Source organism: Drosophila suzukii, chromosome 3 (assembly GCF_043229965.1).
Source record: "Drosophila suzukii chromosome 3, CBGP_Dsuzu_IsoJpt1.0, whole genome shotgun sequence".
NCBI lineage: Eukaryota > Metazoa > Arthropoda > Insecta > Diptera > Drosophilidae > Drosophila > Drosophila suzukii.
The window spans coordinates 10,266,862-10,290,729 of record NC_092082.1 but is presented as its reverse complement, the minus strand read 5'-3'; the positions used below and the strand labels follow the sequence as shown (position 1 = coordinate 10,290,729).

The following is a 23,868-nucleotide window of genomic DNA, read 5'->3' as shown; positions in this document are numbered from 1 at the left end:
TCTTGGTTGGTGGTTTCTATGTTGCTTCTTCGACTTGATTTCAGTTTTTAGTTTTTAACTAGAGCATGCCTAAGTGAATTATTGCTTTCCATTTCATTACATTTTGTGTTTTGCTTCGTTTCAACAAAGAGTGATTTCTAATTATTGTTACAATTCGATTTAAAAATGTTTTTTGTATTTAACTATTTAACAATTTAGTAAAAATTTGTCAACAACTTCACGGCGCTGACCATTTGCGGTGGCAGCGAGTCTCAAGTTTTTAGATTTTGGGGGCGACCTCGGCGACATCTGTTTTTAGCAGGTATTTTTGAAACCTCTGGGTTGGTTTATTACGTTCGTCACAATACGATAACAGTATTTAGTGGGCAAATAATTTAGTTTCGTTCAATAAGGCATATACGTTAATGTATGTAAATATTCATTTCGAATTTTCCGCTAAGGTATTCATCATTTTCAGCCAAATTATGCACCAATTTTGAATGGAATTCGCTCCCAGGTCGCCGGCTGCCCCCGCAAATTGTTGGCCAACGCGTTTTGCATTACTTTAAATAATTTTGGTTAACACATCTCGCTTTCTCCGTTCCGTGTTTTTGATTAGTTTGATGCCATCATCATAACAATAGATACAACAGAATCTTAAGTGAGTGGTAGAAAAACAGAATTGATAAAAATCAACATTTTCGCAGAGTTTGTGTTTTGCTTGATTCCACACTTGTACATTAGTTTATTAAATTATTTATATTATTTTACGTTTGCTTGCTTTTTGTATATATTTAACTATATATTCTTGTGTAACACACACCTATGAGTGTCTATGTATTGCTTGAGTTTTTTTTATCTATTTTCCTTGTCGCTAGAGCTTTGAGTTTAGCTTTCCTTTAATAGTCTCTCTAATATATGCCTCCCGTTTATACTGGCCGGGAGTTATGTGTATGTTTTTCGCATTTTTTTTTAGCTAGCATATTTTGAATATCTTTATTGTAGTTTTTTGTTTTTTTTTTTTTGTATTTAGTTCACTTTTTGCTTGGCTTATGTGGCTAGATTTTATGATCTTTACTTTGTCCTCCCTTTAGTATTTTCGTTTAGACTAAAATTTCGTTCAGTTTTCTTTTGCTTGGCTTACAAGTTAGGTTTTTCTTCTCGAACGAATTCTGATCGGAGAGTTAAGGGCAGTTCTTATAAAATATCCTTGACCCTCTGTTCAGGACTCGTTAGTGTGTGCGTGTGCGTGTGTGAGTGAGTGTGCGTGTGCTTGTGTTTTAGTGTGTGTGTGTTCGCTTTGCTGCTTGACTTTGTCGTCTCCTTTGCTTATTCATCTTTTTGCTTTGTATTGCTGTATGTGTCTGTGTAGGACAGTTACAGTTACGAGTTACAATTACTTTACGCTTTATATGTATTGTATATATGTATATAAATTAATTTATGCATAATATTATGTCTTTAATCTTCGATCGCTGCCCCGCTTTCTTAGCTACCATATATAGTAAATGTATGCGTGTGTGTGTTATGCACTTTACTCAGTTATTCCCTATATAGCATACATATAAGTGTGTTTGTCCTGTTCGTGAGTGTCCTGTGAGTGCGTCTGTGTGTGTGTGTGTGCTTGCGGTGTATTGGTTTTAGTGAGTGCTCTCCACATTTGCTGCCTCTGTATAATCCAGTTGTGTGTATTTAGCATGATGTTTCCTATATAGTATAGTTTAAATATGGTTTTAAGTTCTCCCCCTCCCCGCTGCCTCTACATCATATATATTTTTCTGTCTTTCACTTGCTGACTTACCACACACACACACACACTGCAGTTTTGTCAACGTTCCGTATGGTTATAGCCCCCTTTTTCCCTCCCCTGTTCCACCGCTAATTGCACATCATAAATGTTTCCTCTACCAAAATGTTATCCCCCATCACTCATCACTCACACTAGCACACCGCCACATCTCTAATAACATAAGCAGCTTACTTTACAGCATTTTGCAATGGTTTCCTTGCTTTCCCTATGTGTGTGTGTGTGTGCGTGTCTGCTGGTGTGGGTGAGTGTCCTTCCAGAGCTTCTGTTTTCTACCTTCAATATATGATTTCCTTTGACTAAACATTTCCGAAATTGCAGGTGTGGTGCGTATTTGTGTAGGTGAGTTTATATAAATTCTATTTATGCTTTTTAGTTTACTTTTGTTGTTGTGGCTTTGTTGTTGTTGTTTTTGTTGTTGTTGTAGTAGTAGTAGCATCACTATTGTTGCTGTTGCTGCATCCTCAAAGTTAACATGGATAAATTCCTACAAAATATTTGGAAAAAAAATTGGCAAAAACTTCATATATCTAGGAATTTATATGGTTTATATCGGTATTTTTTTATAATATATATTGATATAGAAGCAAAGTGATTGTGCCGACTACTACTATTTACATTCATTCTCTGCTATTTACAGCAAGCAAAACCGAAAAAAATGGGAAACCAATCGAAAGAAATCGAAGATATACAGAAAAATATAGCTAGTATTTCCCTTGCTATGGCATTCAACTAATTTACATTACATGTACATATTTTTTTTTTTAGTGTGTGTGGCCAAAACTAAAGCTCCAAACTTAGCATAAATTAAATTAAATCATAGGCATTTTTTAACATAATCGTAAACAACTAAAATTATAAACTAAGAGTGCGGCTGCTGCTGCAGTTCGATCAGAGTTGAGGGGCATATATATATATAGCATATAGCGTGGTATTGTTGTTCTTGTAGTAGTTGCTGTTGTTGTCGCAGATTGTTGTTGTTGTTGTTGTAGTTGTCGTTGCAGTTGTAGTTTTAGTTGTTGGTATGGTTTTATTATTCAGGGCAGCTCTCAACGAAAAATTGGCGACTACGAAAATTTGTTTACTTTATGTTTCTTTTTTTTTTTTGGATTTAACCTATTTTGTGGTGGTTGATTTTTTGGTGGTTGTAGTAGTTGTTGTTGTTGTAGTTGGTGGTGGTGGTGCGCCAAGAAAAAATGAAAGAAAAGAAAGCAAATACCGATATGTGTAGGCTACGATAAACGGCAAAACGACCAGCGAGAGATACTAAATACTGTGAAGCTGGCTCAATGCGACTCACCTTGGTAATTCTGAGGCCAAATGGTGGGTACATTCTGCAAGGGAAAATTTAAGAATGATTATATAAGTCTTTTTTGCTTATACAGTTGTGGTGAGAATAATAGCACTGAGATTTAAATATATTTTAAGGTAAGTCGGTGTAGAAAAATGTATTTTTCAGCAATCAAACGATAGATAGCAACTCAAATTTATTATTTATTTAGTTATAGTAACCTTCAATATGACCAAATATTTTAAGAACTTCAAAGAAATATTTTTCAAATTTGTTTTAAAAATATGAAATTTAGATAGTTTAGTTCTATAACCATCACCTTTACTAGGTTATAAGTCATAAACTAATAAACAAATAAATTGACCTATAATATGACCATTATTTTTTTAAGTTTGATAAAACTTTTTCTAAACTTATTTTATAGATATGAAACTTAAATACTTTGAGGCTATAACAATTATCTTTAAAAGGCTATTAGCCAAAAACTAGTAAACAAATATTTTGGCCCTCAAATCGAACCAAAACCACTATCTCCCGCGCTATTATTCTGACCTTATCTGCACTCTTTTCAATCGCACTCACCATTGGCACACTGTAGTACTGATAGAATGGCTGATATTGCATGGCTGAAGGTGGGTAGATGGCTGGCACTCCAGCGGCTGTAAAGTCAGTAACTAGGTTTGGTTAATTGTTTCCCAATTGATGGTGTTGGTGTTTTTGGTTGTAGTTGTTGGTGGTGTTGATGAAGTGTACATTTTTTTTTTTGTCGAATAGAGAGAGAGTAATGAAATACAAAGAAAAGAAAAACAAATGTCAATCAAAACCAAGTGAAACTTAGAGAAACGATGACGACCCATCAACGCAGATAGATTACAATAGATTATCGGATTTGAAGTCGCCCAGAACGATCTGTATCTCACCTGGCGGATATACAGCGGCTGCAAACTGATCCATGGGTATGTTGCTGATCGGTGCCGGCGGCGTGGTGGTATAGTAGACAGCTCCATTCGTGGCCACAATTGACTGCAGAGGATTGGGCTAAGATTGAGATACAAATTGATTTTATTATCTGAAGAATATTTTTGAAAAATTTAGCTTTACCCACCTGCTTTTTGATGGCCGGTGCAATGTTCAGTTTGCGATCACGTAGTACCACGCACTCACCCTGTATTTTTTCGACCAGACAGAGATGGAAGAGAGAGACAGAGGGAGAAAGCATAAATGGAGGAGCATTAATATCAAATCTATTGCATTATCAACACACAAGCCGAACGAAGAAATTCAAATTCAAATCGAACGCAGCAGCATCAAAAGTTCTCAAAAAATAGTTAAAAATTAATGCGCAACGCTTTTGGTTTTATTTTGTGTCTTTTTTTTTTGGTTTTTTAATCTTCTGTTCATTTTTTGCTTTTTATGGCACGGCCATGGCTAAGAGAGAGAGAAACACGTGCCAAGGCAAAAAATACCATTACCAAAGTTATATATATATATAAAATATATAGGTGTAAATGTTTATACTGTGGGGTGTGTGTGGTGGTGTGTGTTGTGTGTTTAAATTAAGTAAGGTTTATTACAAAATGTCATGTACATATGTTGCATAAATAGATTTGCGCTGTTTTTTGCTGTGTTGTTTAATTTGGCTTCAAAAAGCAAATCGAATCGCCAACTTATATTGTTCTCTTTGTTTCGTAATTTTCATTTTCAATTTTCGCGGCACAAAATTACAACATCATGTTTATTTTAATCAACATACATAAACACAAAAAATTAATTAACCAGAATAATAAACTCATTTAAAAATGTATATAAACTGAAAAGGCACAAAAGCATTTAAAGAACAAAATTCAATTTGGAAAACAAAGCTTGCTTTTTGTAACGTTTCTTCTCTCGACTCGTGTTTGCCAACTTGGATAACAATAATAATAATTAAATCAATTAAATATAATACAAAAAACAAACGATAATACAAATGTAAAACCAATTATAGCACCAACACCAAGTTAAAGATGTAAATATATAGCCCGAGAAATATATATATATAAAGGGGCAGTTTTAAATCTTCGTGTGTATATAAACCTCTTTCACAAAGCCTTTTCAACAAGTTCCTTTTGGCTGAAAGTAATCCCATTTTAAAAATGCATTTAGCATCTCTTCGACCCAATAAATCAGCCAATTTACATTTAATACCTTTTCCTCCGGCAAAACTAACAACGCTGATAGGCAGATAGGCAGGCCTGCCAGCTCGTCTTTAATTGCCAATTAGTACCGGCTGATACCCTTGTGATTTGCGCATGAAATGCATGAAAAGGACACCGCTCCACAAAGAGATAAGCCCAGACTCCTTGAGGGAGTCGCTTGGTTGAGTGGTGACCCCTCTTGGCAGCGGTAATAACCATTAACCTAAGCAAATGTTTGCGGGCCCAGGAGATGCTACTTTGTCGTTAAAAAAAAAATAAAGCGGAGAAAATGTGGAAAATGAAATGAAAAGAAAAGCGAGGACGAGGCACGGAAAACCTGAGCCGCCGACGCCGCCGCTGCCACCGCGTATCCTTTTCTGACCGCCGCCGGGCAAACATTCTTTTCATTTATGTTCGAGTTGGCCGCCCTCGAGCCATCGTCCTCGGCCAGCGACATAAGGATAAGGGCCTTAACAAAGGGCCAACAGTTGAGAAAGTAAACTAAAGATGAAACGTATGGCGTAAAGGAGGCCCTGGAACCCCTGGTACAGCCCCACTTTCCCCCATCATCCATTTAACCACTTCTTGTCTTGGCTGAATTTAATTAAGAATCCTTTTGGTGGCTGGCTTTTACGGTGGTGCCCTTTTGTTTCAAGCCTACAAAAAGGACAACAAAGCCCCGTTGCTCTACACTCTAAAATGATTTAAAATTGAAGAGCCTTCCCTCCTGTTGAAGTAGGCAAATCTCATACATTCGAAATGTGCGTTTCGAGTTTATTTTACCGAACCCAAATTTGGCTCTAATCTATATGTATGTATTTGTGTTGCGTAATTATGCATGTATGAGGTGACAATGGGTTTTTGGTAGGGATTAGTTTGCCATTATAGAACACATATACACAAAAATTAGTATACGCAGTGGGTGGGGGTGGGGTGGTGAAAGGGTCTCTTTGGTTTTGAGTGGACCGATATGATATATACTCCTATATGGTTTTGGGATTGTGGTCACCGGAGAACACTAAACAAAAAGCGTAACCCCCAGTTTTGCTGGATGCTGTGGCTTTTGATGAGTACAAGTGGTCGAAAAAAAAACTACTCGAACTAAATGCTAAACTTTTCTAAATGAAATTTAATTAGTGTAATGTGTGTTATACTGTCTACACTCTGTTTGGGTTGCTGATGGTGGTGGTGTGTGTAAATTATAAAACTTGGTTAAACGTTGCCAGGACTTGTTTTTATTGTTGTTGACGTGCCCGTTTCAGCTTTTGCCTTTTGCATAGAGTGTGGTCGTTGTTATCCTTGTTCTGCCGCCGGGCATTATGCTCTCTGCTTTCTGCTTTCTGCTTTCCCTTTGCTTTCACAAGGACACTCGTGTCCCAGACTCGGGCAGCACTACCAACCAGTAGAGTCAGCAACAACAAGAGTTGGAACAACAACCAGAACGACAACAATGCATATTAATGACGAGCGGCAAAAGTTTTTCACTTAATATGCCACAGAGCACGGCGGAAGCCTCAGCAGCTTCAGCCTCTGAACATCACATCGTCATCAGAATCGAGCGGTGGAAAAAAAAAAGTAAAAATGGGTAAGGGAATTTTCCCTGAAATGGGTAAAAGTTGCATCACTCGGGCAGGCCAGTGTGCTTATGCAATAATTATAATCAATTAGTATGCCAAAACAAAATATGGCAGACAAGTTCATTTTGTAATGAGCCACCTGGAGGCTGAACTTTTTATGGACCGAACTGAACCTAGCCCAGATCTTGACTCTATATAGTCAGGAAACAAGTAGCAACAAGCTACACGGTCAGAAATCAACATATACAGATCTGAGCTTAAGAACCTTATAATATCATTAGTTAAATCTTTTGTTTTTAATATATACCTATATTATATTGCAAGATATATTACACCTCTTAAATAAAAAGTTCAATTGCCTTACTATTAGCTTTTCCAGTGTAGTTTGGTTCTGTTGGGATAGAACGTGGGTTGCCCTGGAGAGCAGATGATTGCACTGCTAACTTTGGGTTCAAAAGATATATATATATATATAACATTCCCCAGGAACTTTTACGGCGCGCACTTACTTGCTGGGGGTTGGAATTGGATTATTATTATTGTTACTGCTGCCGTTGGATCGTTAATTATTCCACAATTGGAAAAATGTGCAATACACAATCGTTTCAATTTGTAATCAGCAAATTAGGCAAAACGGAAAAGATGTGCCAACAATGCAACTTTACACGAAAGAATAACTCAAAAACGGAACTCAAGACTGGATCAAACGAATTAAGGCAACAAGGCAACGCACTAAGGTATTGTCTATATAGTCTAGTCTATAAAGTCTATGGAGACCGCTTTCCAAAAGAGCAAAATCGCTAATTGTTTAATTGATTGCATAAAATGAGCATTAAAAACGGTGCAACGAACTCAACATTGTTTTGCATTTGCATTTGATTTTGGTTTTTTTGTTTTTTGTTTTTAGCTTAACGGGCAAACTTCGATATATCAATAGGTTTGGATACGTGGTGTGTGGGTGGTGTGGGATCAAAGAAATATAGAAGGAAAAGTAAGGCTGCCTACGCTGGGGAGAGTAGTAATGTGGGTTATATAACTGGGTGAGTGTTGATTGTGTGTTGTAAAAAATGTGTGGTTGTTTTTGGGTTTTTGTTGTTTCTGGCAATGAAACGATATAAGGAACGCAACGGAATCGAATGTAACGTAACGGAATGGCAACGCAACGGAAATGTAACGTAACTCGGAAACGTAAACTCAACAAAAACGCAATAAGAAGAAATTTATAAAAGAACAAAGTGCCGTCCGTACCTAAGGCGGTACATCTGATCATCATATATCATATATCGCACAATGGCGACAATCATATGAGGTATTTCTTATGTGGGACCCCCCCCGCGGGGAGTGTTGGTAGTAGTGGTAGTAGTAGTAGTATCAGTAGTAGGAGGAACCGACGTCTCATAGTAGTAGTACTTGTGTGTGATGGGTCAGGTAATGCCCTAAAAGATCGGAGCACAATTTTAAGTTGTGTTGGAGTGTGAGATTTGTTTATATCTTTTCGTAACGCGACAATTGAAAAAGCTCTAAAAGAGTTGTAAGGTTCGTTCGTTCAATCGTTTGTAGTTTGTTGGTGATGTTCACGATCGCTTCATCGGTATGAAAATCATAATACTGGCAGTTTCTTATTTTCTTTTTTTCTTTGTATGGTAAACGTTTAACAGGCGACATTAGCAACAGGTCAAAGGAGTGGTACTCACATCCGCTTGCAGTCTTTGCGCCTCCTGCTCCGTCTCGAAGGTGACAAATCCGTAGCCCTTGCTCACGCCAGCCCGATCCACGATGATCTTGGTGCTCTTTACCGTGCCGTAGGCGCTGAAGACGCGGGTCAGATCGGCCTCGGTGGTATCGCCGCTGGGATAGGGAGATATAAAGTGGTTTTATTTACGTACATAAAAGCCTGGGAGTACTTAAGAAACCCTAGGAAAATCATATTTATAGGCTTAAGCTTTTAAGAACTGGAATATCTAGTCTCGTAAGATTAAATACAGAATGATTATGGAGATAATACTATAATAATTAAGGTCTTACTTTTTATGTATGAACCTTTAATTGTATAATTAAGTTTCGATTCTAAAATTCCTTTAACGCACTTAAACATGCATTATTATATATTTAGTTATTTAACACTTCATTGAAAGAAGAAGAAATTTGGTCTGAAAAAATAGTCCCAGTAGGAATAATTTAATACATTTCATTGAATTTTGGTGCTCGAAAGCATTTTAATTATTTTATATATGTTCCAAGAAACATTTCAAAGCGAAAAATGATCCCATTATGATCCACAGAATTCCAGGATTCTATTAAATCGATTTCTAAAGATTCCTGGGGTAAGTGATTACTTTAAAGAATGTTGGTCTGCAAAAGTGGTTCTAGTACGAAAAGTTATCTACAGAATTCTACGATACTATACTATAAAAAAATGTAAGCTTTTTAATTAGTACATTTATATTCCAAGAAACATTTCAAAGGGAATGTGTTTCTGGAAAAATGATCCAATAATGATTACTAAATTCCTGGAGATTTCTAAAGGTCCCTGGGCTAAGTGACCAAAGGTCAAACTCACCTGATGCCGCCCACAAAGATGCGGTTGGGTATGAGTGTGCCGTATTTGGGCGCCGCCAGGGGAGTCTCCAGTCCTCCGCCGGGCGCTGCCGTCGGAGGCGGCGCTGCCGCGATCTTGTGCATCTCTGCGGGTGTCGTCTCCAGACGAAAGTTGGGGGCTCCGAAGGGCAGAATGTTGAGGCTGTTGCTGGAGAGTGGGGGTGCGCGCTGGCCAAAGAGGTTCTTCTCGCTGCCGTTCGTTGGTTCGAGCGGCTCGGTTAGTTTTCTATTTTTTTTTTCTGGCTGAGATTGGACTTTATCGAAGCGGATCGAATTGGATGGCGTTTATGCGGCGGCTGGTACTATCGAGATGGTTTCCACTGTTTTAGTTGTAGCACGCATGTATACAGTTTGATGTGCTCCTTGCTGCCTGGCGGATACTTGAAATCTGTAAAAGAAGAAGCCCATAATTAATCACAAAATTAGTCGAGCTCATTAATAAACCATTAAAATAATCAGCCACATGGCCAGCAAAACAAAAGAGAGAGAGTGCGCGAGAGCGGAGAACATTTGAATCTCGGGGAAAAAAGAAGAAAAAAAACTAAAGAAATGCCCCCTACATTTCGAAACGAATCTATTTCTGGCACAGTCGACATATGTCACACGAGGAAAACTCAGCGCAGGCAGGCTCACAGATACGCACCAACACACTCTCAGGGAAAACTAGAGGTAGTCGGGCACCATGTGTGCACCATAAATTCACCTTCAGAAGCGGCGGCGAGACAACTAAATAGCACAGAGAGTTTAATTTTAACAGCAGCAACGGAAAGCAGCAGTAGCAGCAGCAGCAGCAGAGGCAACATCACAGCAGCAGCAGCAACAATAAACTTGCCTTGTCAACAACACGGTTTGAAAAAGTTTTTGGGCCACACGAGAGGCAAATGCACATAGGAAAATGTTACAATAGTTCCTTAAAGCCCTCTCTAGATATTTCTAATTAATCTCTAAAGTACATCGAATTTATTTGGTTTTCGTATTGCAACCGAGAACTCTATAAGAACCCTATATCTTTGTATAATACACAACAATTTAAGCCATATATACGATTCCAAACATACCTAACTATTAAAAACCATTCTAAAGATGTTTTGGATCTTAAGATACTTTCCATTGTTTGTCTAAACCTATTTAAGGTATTAATGATCTTTAAAATATTATTTTAAGTGGTATACAAGGGACATTTTTAAAAACAAATAAAATCAAATTCACCTATACAAACAAATACCATTTAGATGACCAAAGTTTTTCCCAGTGCATCTAGAAATCATACGTGTTGCTATGAGCTGCAGATGCCCATTATAATTCCGATCGAGGAAACTCCAACATGCACTAATTTGAGTTCGAGTCGGAATACATTCGCAGCCTTCGTCAAACATTTCATTTGGAAGTATGTAGATGGTTTTGTAGATGATGTTTGCATGTTCTGGGCGTCGCATGTTTGCTGACCCCCCCTCCGCCCCCCAAACCAGCGCTTAATGATCCATATTGAGCAGTTTGAGTAGCATGTAGGTATCTCCCTGGCCATATCGGCATTTGTATCTCAATCCGAAGTATCCGTATCTGTCTCATCGATGATGGGCAACGCTGCTGGTCGCTGTTCGCTTATCGCTGGCTATTTATCTCTGTACTGAATGTCCGGCGTTCGAAAAGTATTCCGTCAGTCGGACAATCTGAGTGTGTACGGCTGGATTCGATTGGCGCACACACGCAGCAATGAAAACATAATTAAATTTTCATTAACAATGAAAATGTCAAAATTGTTGGCGTTCCCGCTGAAGTTGTGCTATGCCAGGCATTTCAATTGTACGTCGGACGACCCGATCGATTTAAAGATATATAGTACATATGAAGGTATACACATATTGTATATGTATATATACACAGAAAGTCGGATGCACGTATGAGATATCAATTTAATGGACTGTGTGGGAAAGCTGTTGGCAACACGTGATTATACGGCTCTATTTCGACCCATTTTCCGTATCTCAAACAAATAAATTAACGAAATATAAGTGCTTGTATAAATCAAGGCAATAAATTCTCTTAGGCGCAATTAAAACTAAACCCGTACATGTACATATGCATAAATGCAAAACCAAATAACAGATATATCTTCCGCTCATTAAAACGCGTCACAATTAAAAAAGAAATATAATCGAAATATATATTTAGAAATGAGAAAAACAAAATCAAGTGACGTTGGCATTAGGAAAATAGGAGAATTTAAATCTGCTTCGTCTGCCCAATATATATCCTATATATATACGTACATGCTATATTGGTTTTGGCCAACGCAAAATTGTGAAAAACTAAAAGCTTTGCCATAGATTTTCTAGACTCCTCGAGCGGATGTGGCCAGCATAAAGTGGGTGAGGCGAAAGCTGATTTGCCGATGCCTAAGTGCCCCTGACATGATTCATGATGAGCTAGGAGATGATGGGCACACAGGGCTGCTGCTGCTGCTCATGATTTATGTGCGGCTCTTAATTATTTACAATATTATGAAATTATTTTTGAGAACTTTATGCCTTGGCATTAGCAGAATTGATGATGGTTGGATAGTAAAATGGCGACAAAGAAGGAATACGGAGCAATGCCAGCAGCTGAATTATTAAAATGTTCATTACTTCAGGCCATGGCAACGAGTGTATCAGTACGAGGAAAAGCGACAGCCACTGAGGTCAGCCGGAAAATCACGGAGTCAGGAGGTCCGGAGTGAAGCTACTGTTGTGTGTTCGCAGCATGACAGCGCCAGCGATATCAATGGAATTTAATCAACAGCAGCCAGCAGCTCAAAACTCTCACACAATCCCCACCCACATCACATCTATCCCCTACCCATCCAAACAACCATTCCATCCACCCATCCACCCACAAAGCTGTCAGTTAGTCAGTCACTCATTCAGTCAGTTAGTCAGTTGAGGTGCTCAGCAATATTGCAAAATTCCACGTGCGAAAATTGCGCGAGTAATGCCAATGGAAACGGGAACCGTCAAAGAATTTTATTTTATATTGCCAAAAGCGGGAAAGAGTTCGTGCCACAGATACGTCTGTTGAACGTCCGCGATTATGGCGAGATATGATCTGAACAATAGGGAAAAGCAAAGCAGTAAAAAAAAAACGACAGAATTTCATACCCCTGAGGGTTGAAATACGCGCGTATAATTACGAAATTTTGTTAAAACCACAACCATGTTGGCGAAAAATAAACCACAAATACGAGGGCACACAGCTGAAGAATTTTGATATAATGAAGGGAAAAACTAGGGGATTATGTTGACAAAGGAAAACATTTGAAAAAAGAAAAGAATTTGGAGATTATGATTAATGTGTAAACCACGGTTATGCAATTGAAAAAATATGAGAACAAATAAATTAGTTTAGTTAACTCAACAATGGGATTTAAAAAAAACCTTCAAATAATTTGTAAATATTGCCAGAGCAGCATTTGGGAAAATAGAAATATAAATTTGTAGACAATCCATTAAAAAAAGGGACCCGCACAAAACGAAAGTCCCCAAGGCTGACTCACTTCCCTTACACAGTAAATGGAGAATTAATCCCCAATTCGCTAACAATTTGCCGTTCAATACTTGATATCGCAGGGATTAAAAAAACATTCTGTTAGCTGGTTGAGTTTTTTCCCCTTTACGTCCATTTTTTGGCACATTTCAAGCGTAACTTGGGCAATTAGGGCAATGCAATTAGTGAGCGCCAAACTATTGAATAACCAGACTGCGTAGCCAGTAGCAGTTTGTAGTTGTGGGAAAATAGGGAAAAAGGGGAAAAGGGGGCGGCGGTGGGAGAGAGTGAAAAAGTGGGCGGGGCAGTGGGAAAGTCGACGCAGAGTAGTTGCTGAAGAGAGTGCAAGTTTGACCTATAAAATGGCAACGTGGGCGCGCTTCACTTGGCACAGATACGAAAAGCAGTTGCAAGTAGCGAGTCCAAAAAAAAGGGAAATGAAGCTAACTTACAGCTGCGAAAAGGAAAGGAAAACGAAGAGCTGTGGGAAAAAGGAAAGGAAATTAAAGGGAAAAGGGCAGGTAAGTGGTAGAAACCGAAACGGGAACTGAAACCGGAAGGAAGGAGTGCGGAGATAGAACCCCCAAAAAAGGGCATGAGCACTATTGGAAACACAAACTGCCCCCTTGAAACCAAAACCCTATAGATAAGAATGAAACGAGTTCTGCTACCGGGCCTTCACTGTATCTTTTTATAGCCTGCATATGCACACCTGCATCCTTGTGTGTGTGTGTGCGTCTAAGTAAGCGTCCTTGCCAAAAAACAATAAAGAGCAGACCCCAAGGCGAGCGATAAACGCTGACACAGGGAAAGCGCAGAGGAAACCTCGGCGAAACAGGACCAAATGCGCCAGGCAGTATGCTACACAAAATATGAAGCGTACACCGAAAAAACCAAAGGATATCGATTGAAAACACTAAAGCATTTAGCCATTAGATACTCAAATTCATAGGATACAGCTAGGGGAACAAAATACAACTTACACCTAATAGAAACAGATGTCTTAATGGAACTTAATAGCAGATATATTAATAATCATATATTATTACAATCACTATATTTTAAAGCAAAAAGTATCCACAATTTCATGAAAAATAATTCCACAGATACAAAAAAGTTACTTTAAGATCCAACATTATAATATATTTTTTCCAGTACCAAAGTTGTTGGAAAAAAGGGATGCAGGACAAATCCTTTAGGTCGCCAGGTGGGGATGACTAGGGCAGCAGACGACCGACGACCGACTCCCGTATCCTCAGTTGGCCAGATAAGCGTAGCCAAGTCACATAAGGACAATTAGCCAGCCCAGGCTCAAAGAGTTGAGGAGGGCATAACTGCCGACGGGGGGGGATAAACCCACTGAAGGTGGACGGGGGAAATTAGGAGCGGGGCAGGGGGAGTTGGAAAAGCGAAAAGCGGGCGAGGAAATCATGTTGATGGCTGAGGCATGACGATGACGTTAAAGCGTACGTGTTGGTGAATAACATAAAACGAAAGAAAGTCACTGGGTGAAGATGAACTCAGGAGAGGGAAGAGGGAAATGGAAAATGGATGGATGGGTGGCAAGTGGGTGGTGGTCTGTGGGCTGTGGGAAAAGCAAAGGTCAATTGAAGTTGCGGTGCTAAAACTTTGAGAAGGCGTCGAAAGAGCAAGAGTCAGAGGAGCCGAGTCAAGTGGAAAGCGGGAAAGCGCAAAACAGGCTCAAATTCAAACACACACACATACAGCCAAGGATGCACTGACTGACTGACAGTGCGCCGGAAGTGGAAGTGCAGCCCCCGCGCACCGCCCACCCCCTCCCTTCCCTCACCTGAGGAAAATAAAAAACAAGAACAACAAAAAATGTAGAAGGAAAACTGCTGGCTGCCTTTCGCCTACATGTTATACAATCCTTGAGTGCGGCGAGAGCGAGGACGAAGCTTTTGGGTGTCAGTCAAGTGAAAGGAAATTGTAGCACACCAGAAAGTAGGGTGAAGGGAAAAAGGTTGGGGGTATGGAAAATGGCCAGAGGAGCAAAGCCGAAGAGGTTGGGCCAGACAAACCAACAGACAAACATCATCATCATCATCATCATCATCGCAGGCTCGGCGGCCTCAGCAGCTAAATTGATGGCCTGCCATCGGGGTATCCATCCCACATCAACGTTTTCCCACCCACCCAAGCCCAGAAAACCCAGTTACCACCCCCCAATCGTATGTATATGTGGCACAGAAAAATCCATAATCCTCGGCAGAAGCTGAAGGAGCAGCCAAAAGCAGCAGCAGCAGCAAAAGGGAAACGCCAAACTACTAAAGCGCGAGCACAAATTGCCACTGTGTCAGTAAATCGACTCACACATATGTTTTCCACACACATATCGTTCCTATATACATATATACATATATCCCTCTCTATATATATATTTGCTAAGCCAAAAACTTGTTCGAAACAATGAAACTTTTCTGCTTGTGCTGCCAGTGTCCAACTTCTTGTATTTGTGTTAGTTTTATTTCTGGCCCTTGTCCAATATTTGCCCTCGAGTCGCAGTAACTTTAAGTCTGTTGGAATTAATTTCAAGCAAATATATACACAAATCCATCTAACTCATCCCCATGTCCTTGTGTGTCTATGTGTGTGTGTGTGTGTGTGTGTGTGGTGTGGAAAAAGTTTCGTTTGGATGATTTATTGCCACTTCAGCTGCGGGAGACCGACAACGTTGCGTATGAGCGATGGCTGATGTCCTCCCTCGCAGGGCGGATTATTGTCTATGCTGACAAAGGATTTAAGCGGAATTTGATACAGCCGCAGGATACAGGCAAGGACGTATAGTACGGAAAGCCGAAACGAAGCTATCCATTAAATGCTACGCCAAATTAAGTCATTAAAAAACAATTTTTGAATCGGCCACGGGGCGTATACGCAATCCACCATAACCCAAAAGAAGCAGGTGGAACTGCCAAAAAAATAAATATGCAAATTCGGCATTTTCCAACTGGAGACGGCCATAAAAATGCAATCACACAAAAAGCAAGAGAAGAGCCAAAGGAAATGTAAAAAGCCAAAGGCGGCCAACAAATAAGAAAAAAGTGAAAAGAAATGACGTAAAAGTGTGACTCAAAAGATGGGGGTCTGCGAGGGGGGTTTACAAAAGGGGGGTCCGAGTGTGTGTGTGTGGGGGTGTTTGTGTGTGTAGGTGGGGGCGTGAAGAGGTTGCCAACTATTTCTGTAGACGCAGCTGAATGTGCCGCCGCTGCTGCTGCTGCTGCCTCCTTTGTTGCCATCTTTTGCCTAGGCCAAAAGCATAAAATTAAAATGCGAAAATGCAGACAATGGGTCGACCTAAAGAGTCGACTATGGTTAACAAGGGCCGTTCTCAAGAATTACCCATTGCAAAAAATAATTTGAAAGGCATTTGAAAAAAAATAAATAGTTGCTCCGCCATTCGGTGCATACATTTTGTTTTTAAAAGGTTATGATTAAAAATAAACTTAGTTATTTGTTAAACATTTTATAAACCGCAAGTCTGTATAACTCTGAATTTGTAGCTGGGGTTTACTAAAAAAAATCCAGATGGTATCAGTGGTAACAAACTTCATAAAATTCTTAATACTGTGTAAATTGTACCACTTTAATCTGGTGAGTACCAATTTCTTAATGTCATGTTAAAGTAATACTTTATTATTTGTCAGAAGGTTAAAATAGTTCTCAAATGTGATGTAATATTTCAAGCAACAAATCTTTACATAGTTGGTTATAACCCGTCGTTTTTTCTCCGACAAGTTCAACTAGAACATTTCCGCTGATTAAAAGCCCTCAGCAGTCAGATAAAACCTAACCTAATATTGAGAGACTACATTTTCCCTCCAAAGATATAATATTTACTGATAGGAAGTCTATTATAATTTTCCCCTGTGCAAAACGCGTATCTACGCGACTGCTAGCGAGTGTATTTGTGTGTAAAAGTGAAAAAGCGCAGCTGAGCACGTCATCCTCAAAGGCAGCGTGCTCCTCCAGGCTTCTGCTTTTTGTTGGTCTTGCCTCACTTCAATCATTTCGTTTGAGAACACCCATCCATATGCATATGCATGCGAATACTATGTACCTGCATCTGCAAAACTACCCGAATGTATCTGCATCTGCAGCTGTCTCTCAGCTCGCAAAAACGCGCGACCAACATTTTTCGCTTTTGTTTTTAGCTGCAGCGCGCCCCTTTATGCCGTTCTTTCTCTTAATTTTTATTTTTTCTTTTTGGCAACGCTTTTGGCCAAAATTGCGCCTTAAATTCGTTGCAGTTAAGCTACGTCTGGCGACCCAGTTAAGGGTTCTAAATCAGATGAGAAATTTTAATTTATATAGAGTTATGCAAACGAGATTCGCACACGAAATGCTGTTTAGATACGAGAATTTCTAAATATCCGAGGGATGCACAACATACTTACAACCATTGGCATTTTCACCCGCACAAATGTAAATGTGTGCATTTCCTCTCAAGTTAATGAAATATTTCAAGTTGCCAACTCGCATAAAACTGATGGCTGTGTATCTGTAAGCGTATCTGTATCTATATCTGTATTTGTATCTGCATCTGCATTTACACATTTGCATATATATCTCGACGCGCGCTAAGTGTGTGCCATTGTAGTTGCCGTGCCTATTAGATATTTTTGGCTTAACTGCTTTGTGCCTGGCCAAGAATTTCAAACAAGGCGACAAAGCCATGAAAGTCTCACCCGGGGAATAACAATCATCATTGCGAACAGCGTGAAATTTACTCGATTAGCAGCCGCCTAATATCATCAAGTTGTAAACAAAATAAGCGAAACACCCAATTAGCCTTTTGAGAGCAGGAAACCCATTCAATGAATGAACGAGTGAAATGGTGAGTAAACAAATCTTTCTTAATCACTTTTCCCCCACTTAAAATTCCCGGGTGCTACTGAAATTATTATTATTTGATGGCTGTCTAATCGATAAATAAATGTAGCAAATTAAAAGCTGGCGAGACATTTAAAGTACTATTTTTTAGCATTGCTAGGCTTCGACTTTTCCATATTTCCTACGGCTTTCAGATTGGGAACCCTAAACAGCAATTCTATATTCCATAACTCGAGTTATTGAATTTCGATTTTGACGTGGGATGCCTCTATGAGTTCGTTGTGGAATTCTCTAATAATCTACATTCAAATATTTTTGTTATACGACGGTCAAAATTTTAGCCCATTTTCATGTTCGATTTTTCCGTATTTCCAAAGGCTTTCAGAAGGGGAACCCAAGAATGGACTTCTAACTTTCAGAACTTGGGTAAATTAATCCCGATTTTAAAATGGGATACCTCTATAAATTTGTGGTGGAATTCTCTATTAATCTACATTCAAATATTTTCGCTATACAAGGGTCCAAATTTTAACCCATTTTCATGTTCAATTTTTCCGTATTTCCAAAGGCTTTCAGAATGGGAACTCAAAAAACGGCACTTCTAACTTTCATAACATTGGTAAATGGATCCCGATTTTAAAGTGGGATACCTCTATGAATTTGTGGTGGAATTCTCTAATAATCTGCATTTAAATATTTTCGTTATACGAGGGTCCAAATTTTAACCCATTTTCATGTTCAATTTTTCCGTATTTCCAAAGGCTTTCAGAATGGGAACTCAAAAAACGGCACTTCTAACTTTCATAACATTGGTAAATGGATCCCGATTTTAAAGTGTGATACCTTTATGAATTTGTGGTGGAATATTCTAATAATCTGCATTCAAATATTTTCGTTATACAAGGGTCCAAATTTTAACCCATTTTCATGTTCAATTTTTCCGTATTTCCAAAGGCTTTCAGAATGGGAACTCAAAAAACGGCACTTCTAACTTTCATAACTTTGGTAAATGGATCCCGATTTTAAAGTGGGATACCTTTATGAATTTGTGGTGGAATTCTCTAATAATCTGCATTTAAATATTTTCGTTATACGAGGGTCCAAATTTTAACCCATTTTCATGTTCAATTTTTCCGTATTTCCAAAGGCTTTCAGAATGGGAACTCAAAAAACGGCACTTCTAACTTTCATAACTTTGGTAAATGGATCCCGATTTTAAAGTGGGATACCTTTATGAATTTGTGGTGGAATTCTCTAATAATCTGCATTTAAATATTTTCGTTATACGAGGGTCCAAATTTTAACCCATTTTCATGTTCGATTTTTCCATATTTCCAAAGTCTTTCAGAGTGGGACCCCAAAAATGGACCTCTAACTTTCATAACTTTGGTAAATGGATTCCGATTTTAAAGTGTGATACCTTTATGAATTTGTGGTGGAATTCTCTAATAATCTGCATTTAAATATTTTCGTTATACGAGGGTTCAAATTTTAACCCATTTTCATGTTCAATTTTTCCGTATTTCCAAAGGCTTTCAGAATGGGAACCCAAAAAACGGTAATTCTAACTTTCATAACTTTGGTAAATGTATCCCGATTTTAAAGTGGGATACCTCTACGAACTTGTGGTGGAATTCTCTAATAATCTGCATTTAAATATTTTCATTATACGAGGATCAAAATTTTAACCCATTTTCATGTTTGATTTTTCCGCATTTCCAAAGGCTTTCAGAATGGGAACCCAAAAAACGGATCTTCTAACTTTCATAACTTTGGTAAATGGATCCCGATTTTAAAGTGGGATACCTCTATGAATTTGTGGTGGAATTCTCTAATAATCTGCATTTAAATATTTTCGTTATACGAGGGTCCAAATTGTAACCCATTTTCATGTTCGATTTTTCCGTATTTCCAAAGTCTTTCAGAGTGGGACCCCAAAAATGGACCTCTAACTTTCATAACTTTGGTAAATGGATCCCGATTTTAAAGTGTGATACCTTTATGAATTTGTGGTGGAATTCTCTAATAATCTGCATTTAAATATTTTCGTTATACGAGGGTTCAAATTTTAACCCATTTTCATGTTCCATTTTTCCGTATTTCCAAAGGCTTTCAGAATGGGAACCCAAAAAACGGTAATTCTAACTTTCATAACTTTGGTAAATGTATCCCGATTTTAAAGTGGGATACCTCTACGAACTTGTGGTGGAATTCTCTAATAATCTGCATTTAAATATTTTCGTTATACGAGGATCAAAATTTTAACCCATTTTCATGTTTGATTTTTCCGCATTTCCAAAGGCTTTCAGAATGGGAACCCAAAAAACGGATCTTCTAACTTTCATAACTTTGGTAAATGGATCCCGATTTTAAAGTGGGATACCTCTATGAATTTGTGGTGGAACTCTCTAATAATCTGCATTTAAATATTTTCGTTATATGAGGGTCCAAATTTTAACCCATTTTCATGTTCAATTTTTCCGTATTTCCAAAGGCTTTCAGAATGGGAATCCAAAACTATACTTCGAGATTCCATAACTTGAGTTATTGTATTCCGATTTAGACGTGGGATACCTCTTTAAATTTATGGTTGAATTCTCCATAACTTTTTTATTAAGCGATGGTCAAATTTTTTACGTGTTGAATTATCTAATATTCTACTTTAAAGTATATGCTTAGAATAACGTTTAACGCCAAGGTAAAATTGAAAACTTTGTCTATGGAATCGATGGCAAATTGCTGGGGAGCCCGCAAAGTTCTCACATTAGCCAAGTGGAAACTTTTGTCAGGTGGCGCAAACTCAATTTCCATATGCACTATGCATCTGTTTCTGTATCTGAATCGGAATCTCGCTATCTATCTGAGTCTTGACGTGTGTGTGTGAGCATCCGCTGGTGGGCAGCGCAAGCGATTTGAGAACCGTGAAAATATGCAGATAACTAATATTAACTTTTTGTTCGAATGCATGAATGAAGCGTGGAAACGGAATAGTTGTAAAAAAAAAGTTAGCTCGTTAGATGAATGAATGAATGGGGAGAGAACTAGACCCACGACTCGCTTCAATGCAGCTCCAGTGAGTTCGAACCCCGGAGCGTAGAGTATGCAAAAAAGCTAAAATAATTGCTCTGTTAGAGACCCGTCGAGTTGGAGAGTACAAACGAAAATTGGGAGCAGTGCGTGCAGCAGTCTGCTTCTATTTATGGCCACACTTTTCAAATCCCCAACGAATGGCGGCCATAAAAGCCGCACGCAGTTGACCCACACATGCTGACGGGTTGGGGGCCTCGGCCCTCTTAGCATATAGATTATTCAGGTGGGTGTGTCCGTAGCTGTATCTCTGCCCCTACCTTTGTATCTGTATCTGAATCCGTAGCATCTGTATCTGTAAAGCTATAGTTGTATACCAATGCCCGTACTCTCTACTGGTCTGTATTCTGATTTTGTGGCCTGCGTTGCGGTCCAAATGGCCAGCGCGCCACGGTAGAGTGCAAGTTCGGTTACCGTTTGGTGACCATTTTGCATGTGGGCTAACGCATCGAACCCAAAACCTGAACCCTAAAATCACCCCATTACAGAGAAAGAAATAAGGCTTTATAATTACTAGGTTTATTGTATGAAAATTTTAGAAATTCTTATTCTTATTTTTTCAAGAACAAGAATTTTATTAATTGTATTCTTTCAAGAACAAATAATTTTATTAAAAACATTAGAACGGAGGTAGTATCCATAATCTTTCATACTTTCATTGCCTAATATATTTCTATACTTTCTACACGAATAATTGAGAACAAAATAAACTTAATTTTCATGCGGCAGGGCAACACTTAATTATAAGCCACTAGTTAGGATCTATAAACACCACATCTCTTGTTTTATAATTACGACTACTTTGGAATATAAGGCCAAAAAAGAACGATCCATCAAAAACACATCTCTTTTGTATCTCGAAATCTTATGATAATTTTTTTTTTGAGTGTGTAAAAGTTGGCATCACGCATGGCGGGGGATTAGTTTGATTCGTGAAAAGTCAAAGCTTAAAGGCATTTCCTCGCCTGGTTTCCTTTTGACACAGATTTTCTTTATGGTCTTAACCCACCACCGACCGAAAAGCCACACATATATATCCCCAAACCTCCAAGGCCCCCCCCCCTTTTTTAGTCTTGAACTTTGACGTCGTTTACGAGTTTCTCGCCAGGCTGTTAGCCAAGTCGCATAGCTATAGCGATATCCAGCGAATCGTTTCGATAACATAGCCTGGCGGGCATATTATATATTTTTATTGCCAACGGCAGCCGCCGTCGGAAAGGGGCGTGTCGCCGCCCCCTTCGCTTTTCTCCTTGAAACAGCTGTCGCCAATGATGGCGGAATAGCAAAGACTTTTCGCCATTTTTGTATCTTTAGCGAGAAAATTAAACGAAAACATACTATATAGGCAAAAGTACTTTAGCTCTTTTGGCATGCGTGTGTTGTCGCTTATAAAGAAAAATCTCTCGAGTAACAAGCGGAGGATTCACTTGTAGCCTAGGCGACAGAAAAAAAAGTAGGGGAAAAGACGGCGACGGGGGTCGGGTAAGAATGAATATTGAAGAGCGGAGCGCATTATAATTTTAGATTTATGTACAGGGTGTCCCAGAGTTGGGAACTCTGGTCGGGGATGAGAGAGGATGATGTGAAAGTCAGCGTGCCAGCCGGAGGGAATACTTATTTATATTTATGTAAGCCCAAAAGGCAGGCGGGCTGCCAAAATAAGAATTACGGCATTGAAAGCTTTAAGCAGTGCTCGAGGGCTGAAAGCTGGATCAGGGAATCAGGCAACTCCCACAAGACCTCACACTGTTTGTTATGCCAAAAATGTCGCCTAGTCAAATATCTTATTTAATAAATACACTTTCCCTGTGTTACCATTATATTTTAACTTGATAACAATCTATGAAAGTTATGGGAAATATCTAATTCCTGTAACGGGAATATCTATCATCGTTTAATTGTCTAAAGGTTTTTAATTTTTATAGATTTTTGATTAATTATGTCTCTATCAAAGTAGATTAATTTGATTAATATTAAATATTGTCCATGTCTTTAAAATTATACCATATTGTTCACAGGATAATGATGTAATGATTATGTTTTCAGTCAATCCGAACATCTTAAAAACATCTCTGCTACCCAGATTTAATTCTAAAGAAATTCCTTTGCCATTCCCGATTGAAATGTTTTTCCGTTCACAAATCAATCGGGATGGTTTGGCACCCTCTATGCCGAATGTGTGAGGAAAAGTCTCTATTCCCAGGCGACACTTCCCATTGGTTCTGTTATTTTTTCTTAGTCGCTTTCCCTGTTTTTCCCCGCTCTCGACAACTTATTAGATTTGTCTAAAGATGCTCGCGAGGAAAATTCGCGGCGTGGGTTATTTCGAAACGGTTGGCATTTTTCACAGTTCTTTATGCGACTTTTTGATTCCCGAGCATTTCATCACAGAATGCAACTAAAAATACATTACACACATATATTAAGGCATACAGTATTTTACCTTTTTTCTTTGTTTTCCTTGTTCCTCGTTTAAAACTTTCCGCTCGATGTGATTTTTCTCTATTTTTTTTTTTGACTTTGATTCACTTATTGGCTGGTTTTCTATTGCTTTTTGTTGTTCAAACTTAACATTTGGATCTTTAAAGATATAAATTAGCACCTGTTTTGTTGTGGAACGTTTGCGCTCTAAGATTTCAACAATTATTTTGCATAATAATTAGGTTTTTATCACTTTTCGATGATTTGACTCTCTGGTTTTTCAGATGTGCGACTGTAGGGCAAATAAAACTGGGATTTAGATTTGGACTGCATGGTATTTCTTTTTTTTTTTTGGGTGGGGGAGATGTTATTTGGTCCAACGTTTAGCCACTCATCAAATGGCAGTCAAAAAAAGGCCAGCCAGGAAAAATTTGAATAAACAAATTCTCTAGCTTTCTCTGCATGTGAATGGGGCAAAAATATGTGTGGGGATGGTTTCTGTAAGGGGTGAGGGGTTGGGGGTTGGAGGTTGGGAAATGTGGGCGAAGGGTTGTA

The 23,868-nt window shown here is 38.7% G+C and overlaps 1 protein-coding gene across 12 annotated transcripts in view; it reads right to left on the bottom strand.

The window, feature by feature from the left end:
- Positions 1-23,868, bottom strand: part of bol (boule homolog, RNA binding protein) — a 34,474-nt gene that overhangs the window by 2,529 nt on the left and 8,077 nt on the right. For 4 of the 12 annotated variants that reach the window (XM_036815742.3, XM_070997068.1, XM_036815744.3 and 1 more), the window contains exons 2-8: positions 23,336-23,605; positions 9,392-9,817; positions 8,526-8,679; positions 4,183-4,242; positions 3,998-4,115; positions 3,660-3,751; positions 3,087-3,120 (exon numbers count right to left, since the gene is read on the bottom strand). In XM_036815742.3, coding sequence (XP_036671637.1) covers positions 3,087-3,120; positions 3,660-3,751; positions 3,998-4,115; positions 4,183-4,242; positions 8,526-8,679; positions 9,392-9,513 — 580 coding nt within the window. In that variant the 5' untranslated portion in view covers positions 9,514-9,817; positions 23,336-23,605. Of the gene's footprint in view, positions 1-2,119; positions 2,903-3,086; positions 3,121-3,659; positions 3,752-3,997; positions 4,116-4,182; positions 4,243-8,079; positions 8,268-8,525; positions 8,680-9,391; positions 9,818-23,335; positions 23,606-23,868 lie in introns of those variants that run through there. The other 8 variants (XM_017078570.4, XM_070997069.1, XM_017078573.4 and 5 more) reach the window with 7 other exon arrangements.